The sequence below is a fragment of the Marmota marmota genome, unplaced genomic scaffold (genome assembly GCF_001458135.2).
Source record: "Marmota marmota marmota unplaced genomic scaffold, marMar, whole genome shotgun sequence".
NCBI lineage: Eukaryota > Metazoa > Chordata > Mammalia > Rodentia > Sciuridae > Marmota > Marmota marmota.
Window position 1 is genome coordinate 588224 of NW_025999894.1, and position 10587 is coordinate 598810.

The 10587-nt window shown below is 50.7% G+C and overlaps 2 protein-coding genes across 2 annotated transcripts in view; both read right to left on the bottom strand.

Annotated features, from left to right (window-relative positions):
- Positions 1-10587, bottom strand: part of LOC107157133 (multidrug and toxin extrusion protein 1) — a 612661-nt gene that overhangs the window by 377488 nt on the left and 224586 nt on the right. The window lies entirely within an intron of this gene.
- The window catches only part of Slc5a10 (solute carrier family 5 member 10), a 17519-nt gene that overhangs the window by 6318 nt on the left and 614 nt on the right, over positions 1-10587 (bottom strand). Inside the window, exon 2 of the mRNA XM_015503436.2 lies at positions 2073-2180. Within this exon, the coding sequence (XP_015358922.1) occupies positions 2073-2091 (19 nt within the window). The 5' untranslated portion in view covers positions 2092-2180. The remainder of the gene's footprint in view (positions 1-2072; positions 2181-10587) is intronic.

A 10587-nucleotide genomic window follows, 5' to 3' on the forward strand; every position in this document is an offset into this window, starting at 1 on the left:
GGGGGGGGGGGGTGTGGCAGGCCCCAGCAGGCATGGTGAGTCCCCTCTGGTTGGCTCTGTGGGAAACAGAGGAAGATTCCCAGAAGCAGGAGAAAGACATGCTATTATTGTCAGGCAAGGGGTGAAGAAGTTCCCTACCAAAGCCAGGGAGGTCTTCTGGCAAAGACTTCTGGGAGTAAGAGGCTCAAGAAAGGTCTTAAATAGGGGAAGAGGCACTTGACTGTGAACTCATTTGCTGTGTGGCTTCAGGCTGCTCTTCCATCCCCCTCCACCTCAGGGCTTTGCTCCAGGTCTGTCTCCAAAAACTCCTGCAGTTCTACCTCTTGCCCAAAGATGGGTCTGACAGGGGACCCCTCCCCTGAGGGCTCAGCCTTACGGGTGCCATTTATTTAGCCTGCCTGGTATGTCTGGTCTTGACTATGCATCTGACTTGCTGTGTGACTCCAGACATCCCACAAGCCTTTCTGTTTACTGACTGGGATGGAGCTCATAGGAAAGTTAGTTAAATTATGGTTTTTCTCCCCAAAACATTTCTCAACCCTCCTCATCTTGCTCAGGGAGGTAGATAAACTTGGGACTTATTCGACTTCTCAGAGAGCTCAAGGACTAGAGAGGAGTGTTGGGTGTTGCACTAGGGACTTAGTGGGTCCCCCTCCCCAGAGTGGATGGGGCAGGTGAAGCCCAGAGGTGGGAACCCACAGAGTGGCCACAGGTCTTAGGCCGGGCAGCTTCCCTGGGTTATTATGTTTAATCCCAGCAACAAAGCTGAGGGGTGGGTAGATGTCATTATCTGCAATTTACAAATGAGGACACGGAGTCTCCAAGCAGGCAAGTGGCATGCCCTAAATATTTCAGCCAGCAAGTAGCAGGGCCACTATCTGTTCCCAGGCCTGTGCATTGCTGTCCCCTGGGCCTGGACTCTGCTGGAGGAAGGGAGGAGCAGGGGTGGGCCTGACTGGAAGACCAGGAAGCCTCTGGAGGCAGGAGCCGAGGACCTGATCATCCAGAGGAGAGGCTCGGGCTGCTCAGAAAGCTGACTCTCCTCTTTGCTTCAGCTGGAACCTCACACAGCCATTGCTCAGTTGCTTTGGCTTGCACACCTCCAGTGACAAGGAACTCAGTATTCCACATCGGACCAGCAGGGTTGCTGCCACCCGGAGAAATGTGGAAACAGCCAGACCTGCCCATGTTTCTACCCAGGGGCCTGCAGGATCCTGGGGGAGGCAGAGGATGGGGCTTAGGCTTGCAGATACAGAGGGACTGGGGAGTCTGAATTTCTAATCTTGGCAAAAAAAAGCAGAGGACCTGGGTTTGTGTCTCAGTTACTCTGTAACCTCCAAGAAGTCACTTACCACTCTCCGTGCCTCAGTTTCCCCATGTGTAAAATGGAGCCGGTAACTAGTATTACATGGGTTGGTAAAAGAGCTTGGTATCAGAACATAAAAGAGAGAGAGAGAGAGTACAGTATGGGTCAGAGTGACTAGCTCTAGGGGAAGATGAACCAGGTTCAAATTCTAGGCTGGTGGCCTACTTGCCATGTGACCTTGCAAGGTCACTGCACCTCTATGGATCTCAATTTATCGTTATTTATTCAGTCGTACTTGGGGTTGAACCCAGGTGTGCTCAACCAACTAAATGAGCTACACCCAGCTCTTTTTTTGAGACAGGGTTTCCCTAAGTTGCTTAGGGCCTCGCTAAATTACTGAGGCTGTTCGCGAACTTTTGATCCTTCTGCCTCAGCCTCCCGAGCCACTGGGATTACAGGCGTGTGCCACTTTGGCAAGAATTTCTCCATCTTTAAAATGGCGCTGCTACTAACGGTACTGAGGGGGTCTAGAAGAGGAAGTGAGTTCACCCCATGGGAAGCGTGGACAGGCCTGACACCCAGGTACCAACATTTTGGTTCATGGTTACTTCTCTCTAGAAGAAGGGCCTCCCACTCGATGTCACACAAAGTCACACTGAATCCAGGGTGACCTCCATCGCCCCCCAGCGCCCTTCGCCCTCATGGGGCCTGAGGTTCCATCCGCACTCCAGCTCTGCTCAGACCTCCCAACCCCACCCAGCCTCACCTATGGGCATCAGCTCCATGACCAGCTTGGGATAGGCGATGTTGGAGCAGCCGATCTCAACCCCACAGGCCCGCAGGCACTCGGACGGCACCACACAGCCAACGTCATCTGCAAGACACAGATATTCGGTGCCCATGTCTGCTATACACCATCCCTTCTCTCAGACATGGGCACCTGGGGTGGGAGAGACCAGGCCAGGGTCGCAGTTAGGCTCAGACCTGCTCTGTTCACCACCCCTGACTACTTACTGCTTGATGAGCCCTGGGGAGAGGATGGCATTGGGGACCCTTCTGGCTCTTGACATCCTTGCTCCCTGGCCCTTCTTTCAGTTACCCCTACTCCCCACCCCCAGGCCAGGGGGCTTGCCTGTGGCCATGCCAGCAAGAGCAGCCAGCCTCCAGAGCTTATTGGGCTGCTGGTCTTCCCTGTCCCCTCCACCTGCCCCCAGTCTTTTCCATAAAGGGGGAAATGAGGCCTGTGGTAGGGGACTTGCCTGTGGCAGGGTCCTGCCCAGCTCCTTAGCTGCCCCTGGTTTTTCTGGGGATACTAGGGATTGAACCCACTGAGTCACACGCCCAGCCCTTTTTATTTTTTTATTTATTTAAAAATTTTTTTTTTACCTTTATTCTATTTATTTATTTATTTTTATGTGGTGCTGAGGATCGAACGCAGGGCCTCGCACATGCTAGGCAGGCAGTCTACCGCTGAGCCACAACCCTAGCCCCTATTTTTTTTAATTTTTATTTTGAGGCAGGATCTTGCTCAATTGCTTAGGGCCTAAGTTGCTGAGGCTGGCCTTGAACCTGCGATCCTTCTGCCTCAGCCTCCTGAGCCACTAGGATTACAGGCATATGCCTTGGCACCCAGCTACCCTGGCTTTTGTGTTCAGTCAGCAATACACTGGAGGAGGGGACTTCGGAGGTCAGCTTGGAGCCGCTTGCTTGGGCGTGTAAGTCACTCCTCTGCAGCTAGCCCAACCCGAGCAGGACCATGGTGAAAGTTCAGGAGTCCACACGGCCTGCCTGCTTGACCTTTCCTGTTGTAAGGTGTAGGGCCAAAGCCTGTCCATTCCCCTATCCCCTACTGTGGGGATCAGGCTGCAGGCCAGGCCACTTCCTGCTGCTGTGCCAACTCCAACATGATCAGCCCTTCTGACCCTCTGGCATCAGAACCACCTGGCCCTCTGGTTCACATCTATCTTCTCTCCCTTGGCCCCGGGGTTCAGGACCCATAGGCCTCCCCTTCTGCTCCTACTCCCCAGCCCCACACCCACTGAGGCCTGTGCACATTTTCCCCAAAGCCTCACCCCAACACTGATACCCTCACTTACTCCAAGATGTCCTCAGAAGTCCCCTCTTCCAAAAAGGAAAAGAAAGGTGTGTGTGTGTGTGTGTGTGTGTGTGTGTGCCATAAAAATCAAAGGGAGCTCAGTGGTGCAGAGGAAGGAGAAAGAGAAATACTGGGGAATGTTATTGGCCGAATTATATTGTCATGTTGTGTGCATGTACAAATATGTGACAACAAGGTCCACCATCATGTACAACTCTAATGCATTATCAAAAAAATATGGGGAAAGATCAAATAAAAAAAAAAAATCCCCTGCTCCGTCTAAATAAAACCATCCTGCTCTCCCTTTGGTCCTCTCACTCCTCATGGCTTTCCCTCGTCTCTTGTCACCCGTGGGATGTCTTGGACATGTTTATTGGGGCTCGTGTCTCTTTCCTTGGGTGGATGAGCCTGGTGAGGTGGGGACCGTGCACAGTGGCCAGCCGTTGAATGCATGGGTGAATTCATGAATTTAAGGCTCACCCGAGACTTGGACAGGACCTTAAATCCAGGTATTCCTAGCAAGGTGCTGAGCAGAGTTCCTGGCCCTGCATTCAGACTCCTGGGGCAGTTGTTGTTGCAGAGCTGTGGCCCTCTGTGTGTCCCCTCTGGGCAGTCATGGATCTCCTGTGCTCTGCAGGACCAGATATCCGGGCTTCCTGAATACTAGCCCTGGCAACACCCGGGTTACCTCCGGCTCAGAATGTCCTCCTTCTTCCTCGTCCCACCACGGCCAGCCTCCCTCTCCTCTCTCTCCGACCAGTCCCACACCTTGGCTTACCCTCCCACACCTCTGGGGCCAGCCCTGCCCACTTCCCTCTGCAACTGCCCCAGCTCCATTGTCTCCTGGCTCCTTTCCAGATCAAAGCTCTCACGACACAGCTGACTTCTCAGGAACCTCCCTCCGACCCCCAACCCTTGGAGCCCAGAACATTCTGGGAAAAAAAAAAAAGTCCTTTCTATGACATTCAAGGCCTTTGAAAATAGGTCCCAGAACCTCTGTCCCGACACCCCAGCACCTGTGCACCTGCCACCCTGACCTGCCTTGTATTTTCTCAAACACGCCCAGCACTTGGACGCCTCCAGGCTTCTGCAGACGCCATCCGCCTCCCAGGGCAGCACCCTCTTTTGAACACCCACCACCACCCTTGTTTACCTCTTGCTTCGAGGCCCATTGCAAAGGTCTTGTCCTCTGAGGCCCTCCCTGGCAACCCCTCAGCAACCCCCCCCCCAGCACCCCAGGCAGGGGCAGGTTCTTCCCTGGGGCTTCTAAGACCAAGGTCTGAATCACTGGTGTTTGTTTACATATTCTACTCCCCCACCAGACCTAGAGCTCGTCAAGGGCAGACACTAGGTTTGAATCATCTCCCGGTTCCAGTATCACCCAGCCCAGGGCTGGGCCCGGAGGAGACAGTTGATGAACAACTGTTGAATGAATGAATGAGTAAGTGAATGAATGGTGGGGGGGAAGGAGGAAAGGGAGAAAGGAACCTAGAAAGAGTCATGAAGGAGTTCAAGCGCGGCTTGATCCAGCTTCCTATCCCACCATCTTTACCCTCACAAATGTTGTAGGATCAGAAAGGGCAGAATTGCCCGATCTCAGATCCAAGACCCTTGTCCGGCCACTGAGGCCACAAAGGTCCAGGATTCAGAGAGCAGATAGGAGCCCCTACTGAGAGACTCTGGGCCTGGACGGGCTGGCTTGGGCACTGGAGTACCCAGCCCTCCTGGGAGGGACAGGTGAAGCATCATAGCCACATAATGGCTCAGAAAGCCAGAGTCAGGAGATTCTTCCCAAGTTTATTCAGCCCAATTCAGGCTCCTGGCATGGGTACCGCCTCTGGGCATTACAGGTTGGACCAAGTGTTTGTGCTGAACACAAACTGCTTTATGACCGTGGCAGCAGCATGTCGCCATTTAAACACAGTCCCCTGGCATGCTAGCTCGGGGCGAGCAGCCTGGGGCCACAGAGAGTCGGGTAGCTGGGCCTGCAGGCTTTCTCCTGCACGCCTGGGAGCTCCCTGCCAGGCTCTGGTCTAGCGATGGCAGCCGGCTCTGCCAGGACCCACACTAGAGCCCTGGAATTTCACCTCTCCTTGTCCCCAACACCCTTCTTCCCCACGGCCAAGGCTGAGTCCAGCTCAGTTACTGAGTAAACTGGGCCATATTCTCGCTGCCCCTTCTAATGCACCCCTCTTCTAAACCCACCAGTCTCCCTGTGCCCCTCTCTGCTCCCAACCATCTGTGGCTCCCAGGACCCAGCCAGGGGATCTCCAGGCTCCCAATGTGTCAGTCAAGGCTTCCTACCCGCCTCATTACCCTTGCCCCCACCCAATTCCACCCAAACTTCTGGAGAGCACCCCAGGCTCTCTTGGATACCTCTGGGTCACGGTGTTTGTTGTTAACTTTTCCCTCCTTCATAAGCCCAATACTAATTCCTGTCAATTCAGAGATGTCTGGGCTTCCCAGGTTTGGGGGCAACATCCTCCATAGCACCAATAACTTTGTAACCTCTGTGTGTCCTGCCTCTGTATCACATCGTGATTATGGATATCCTGGAAGAAGCCTGGGTCCCAGGAGTGCCCAGCACATGGCAAAAAGTGGTAACTTGTGCTAGTGTTTGTTGACTGACTGCATGATTCTCTTCCAAGGAGGCTACTGGACATACCACCTTGAGTGGGTGTCAAGGTGCTCCTTATGCCTGGTTCAGGCCTGGAAGCCAGCCCAGACACTGGTGGGCAGCAGGCAGCAGGAGAAAGACAAACACACCCCAACCCAAGACCAACTTTCCCAGCCCCTTGTCATGTGATCCTGAGTGATTATTTAAGGTCTCTGAGACTAAAATCTTGCTCTATGAAAACTTTTTGGGGGCTACCTATATTCCCCAGACGTAACCTAAATTCCATACCATCTACAAAAAACGAGCTCAAAATTTATCACCGAATTAAATGCAGAATGTTAACAAGGATCCAATTTGGAGCAATGGGAGAAAAATCTTCAGGACCTAAAGCTAGGCTGAGTTCTTGGATGTGACACCAAAGCATGATCCATAAAAGGAAAAACTGACACATGGAAACTCATTAAAATTCGAAACTTCTCTGTAAACAAAACCAAACAGCCCTCATCAGTAAAAGAAATGGTCCATTAGAAGATGGGCAAAGGACACAAAGAGACATTTTGTCAGAGGGCATGCGGACGGCGAATAAGACCTAGAAGTTCAATAACAACCCTTAGGAAAGTGCGAACTCAAACTGCAGGGAGAGGGTCAGGACCCAGGCATAGTGGCCCAAGACTGTCATCTCGGAGACTCAGGGACCGAAGGATCCCAAGGAGAAGCCTTCAGGAGGATTGCAGAATCAAGGCCAGCCTTGGCAACCTAGTGAGATCTGGTCTCAAACTAAACTCAAAAAGGGCTGGGGAGGGAGTGGAGTGGTAGAATGTCCCTGAATTCAATATCCAGTACTGTGGGGGGAAAGTGGTAACACCAGGCTCTGGCAAGGATGAGGAGGAATTGGATCATTTGTGCATCGTTGGTGGGAATGTAAGGTGGTGCAGCCACTCTGGAAAACAGATGAGCAATTTGTTTATACAACTACCAGGAATTGTACTCTGGGCCACTTATCCCCAAGAAATAAGACCTTCTGTTATATACAGTAGCTTTATTTGTAACAATTCAAAACTAGAAACAGCTACTATGTCCTCAACAGCTGAAATGTTTAAAAGGACAAGAATGGGCAGTGTGACTGCTGATGGATCCTCAGTTTCTTTTTTCCTTTGGATACTGGGGATTGAATCCATGGGTGCTTCATCACTGAGCTATGTCCCCAGTCTTTTTTTTTTTTTTTTGTTAGAGTGGTCGTTGCAAATTGCAATGAGACAGCTGCCATCATTATGATCCTCTTGCCATCAGCCTCCTGGAATTTATAGGAGTACACTGTTACACCCAGCTCTCAGTTTTTTTCTTTTTTCTTTTTTTTTAAATATTTTTTTAGTTATACATGGACACAATATCTTTATTTTGTTCATTCATTTTTATGTGGTGCTGAGGATTGNTTTTTTTTTTTTTTTTTTTGAGAGTGGGTCTTGCAAAATTGCTGAGACTGGCCTCCAACTTATGATCCTCTTGCCTCAGCCTCCTGGAATTATAGGAGTACACTGTTACACCCAGCTCTCAGTTTTTTTCTTTTTTCTTTTTTTTTAAATATTTTTTTAGTTATACATGGACACAATATCTTTATTTTGTTCATTCATTTTTATGTGGTGCTGAGGATTGGACCCAGTGCCTTACATGCATGAAGCAAGCACTCTGCCACTGAGCCACCCAGCCCTCTCAGTTTCTTTCTTTTTTTAAAATATTTTTTAGTTGTTCATGGATGGACCTTTATTTTAACTTATTTGTATGTGATGCTGAGAATCGAACCCAGTGCCTCACACAGGCTAGGCAAGCACTCTGCCACTGAGCTACAACCCCAGCCCTCTCAGTTTCTTTTTTAAGTGATGAAAAGTTGTTCCAAAATTATATTGTGGTGATGGTTTTTACAACTTCTTGTATAACAAAATACACCAACTATATAATGTAAATGGGTGAATTAAATTACATACGCACTATACTTCAATAAAGCTGTAAAAATAAATTCTGACATTTAAAATAAGACTTTTAAAAAAGTTTAAAAAAAGTTTAAGAGGACTACCTCCATACATGGACTACTAGTCAGCAATAAAAAAAGAGCAAACTAGAGGGGCACAATGGTACATGCTTATAATCCTAGCAACTGGGGAGGCTGAGGCAGAAGGATCCCAAGTTTGAGGCCAGTCTCAGCAACTTAGCAAGACTCTGTCTCAAAATAAAAAAGTAAAAGGGCTAGGGATGTGGCTCAGTGGTTAAGCACCCCTGGCTTCTATCTCAAAAAAACAAACAAACAAACAAACAAACAAAAAAAAACAAAACCAACCCCTCCCCACAGCAAACTACAGATGGTCTCCAATTTATCATTTGACTTAAAAGTTTTTGACTGTGGTGGTGAGAACCTGATATGAGTGCTAAAGAAACTGTTTGCCAAATCTTGGATCTCGAACTTTTCCAGGGCTAGCAATATGTGACCCCATCTTCTCCAGTGATACTGGACAGCAATTGCCAACCGTGGTTCCTACTCAGCCTGCTGGTCACAAGGGGAAATGGTGGGCACTGTGCAGTGTTCTGCTGCTAAGTTGTGATGCTCTGAGGCAAGATGTGCCCAGGGTGTATTCAACTTTCAATGTTTCCTCTTTACCATGGGTTTATCAGAACCTAACCCCACAGTAAGTCAAGAAGCCTCTATACCAATACACACAACTCCCTGGATAAATCACCAGAGAATTATGCCCAGGGGCAAAGAAAACAAAACAAAACAAAACAAAACAAAACCCCACTCCTCAAAGGATACATACTGCATTTCCCACTTATACAGCATTCTTGAAAAACAAAACCATAGAGATGGAGAACAGATTAGTGGTGGTCAGGGGTTAGGGATGGCAATGGTTGGTGGACACATGCCTCTAATGAGGGAAGTCTTGGTGGTGATGGGACAGTTCTGTATCTTAACTGTGATGGTTACACAAATTGGCACCTTACAGGCGGAGCATATGCATGCACACAAATGGACTACAGTGTGTGTAAGACTGGTGAAATTAGAAGGAGCTCTGTGGTTTCTATCAATATTGGTTTTCTGGCTGAGATACTATGCTGAAGCAAGTTGTTACAATGGGGGAAGTAAAGGAAGGGTCCATGTGAGCTCCCTGTTCAGTTTTTACAACTTCCTGATGGGCAGGTAAGAGCAGGAGTCTGAGGGCCTGAGGCCTTTCAGCCCCAAGAGAGAGCTAGGTCTCCACTCATGAACCCCAGGGCCTCCATGCATTGATAAGATCAAAAGGAGAAACTGAGGATAACTGAGGGTCAGGCTGGGGATCCACAGTGGTAGGGGGTATAAACGGGGCTTCAGGACTTGCCTGGCAGAGCTTTCCCATTAGGACCACTGTCCCCCTCTAGACCTAGGGGGCATGTGGGTATGTGTGTATGTCCCTGGGAAGAGTGAGGGGCCTGACCTCTGGGGCCACTCCCTTTGGACAGAGTAAAGTCACTGGGACTGGGGTGGATGCTCAAAGGGAGTGCAGAACTTGAGGCTTGAGGGATCAGTGGTGGGGACTCCAAGGGGTGCTGGGCATGGAAGAAAACTGCAGTCACTGCTCAAGTCTTTTCAAGGCAAGGAGGCCTGATCCAATGGGGGTGTCTGGAGGGTCTTGGGGGAGGAGCAATGTGATGGCCAGCCCTCAGCAGAGCACAAGAGCAGTGTCCTTAGGGCCTCAAGTCAGCTCTATTCAGAGTCCTGGGGGCTGGGAGGGAAGGACTGACCCAGGCGCCTGGTACACTGGCTGCGGCAGGTGACAGAATCGGAAATGTTTGTTGGGCCAAGTTTAATGGGCTTTGCTGTCCCGCCCTGACAGTCTGCCTTCAGATGTGGTCCCCAGGCTTCCCCTTAACTAGGGTCCCAAGCCCCAGGGACGCTGAGCAGAGAGCTGGTGGGTTTGACTCCAGCCAGCAGCAGGCGCGTCTCCACCCCTCCCTGTCCCAAGGTTCTGATGTGGCACTGCTCCTGGTGCAGGACAAGTCCCCAGGGACTCCTCCCAGCAGTCAGTAGGCTCATTACTAAGAATTGCGTACATCAGGCTTTGTGAAAGCCCCTGGAGTGTGTGTGTGTTTGTGCGTGTGCGCGTGCCCTACCCCTGCCTGGAGGCTTCCAGCCCAGGAACCCAACTCTACTTGCACTACTGGACAGCTAGGTAGCCACAGAGCCGCCCGGACTTCTTGTCCCACCTGCGAGACTGTACACAGCTAAGTGTTGGACCAGGATCACCAACGGACCCTGTGCGCTCGGGGCGGGAGAGGGGGTCCCCATTATGTGATCCGAGGGAGACCACTGTCCCTCTTTGAGAGCTCCTGGTCTTTGGCCCCTGAAATTTTCTGAATGCAGGCACCTGGGGATGGAGGTGGCGCAGGAGAGGGGGTCGCACAGCCTTCAAAGACTCCTGTCAAAGACTTTCATCTTTGAGTGTGTGTGTGTGTGTGTGTGTGTGAATCAGCTTCCGGCCCCGCCCCCGGGGCCGCACGTGACCTCAGGTGGTGGCGGCGGGGTGGGCGGGGCAGCACTTAGTC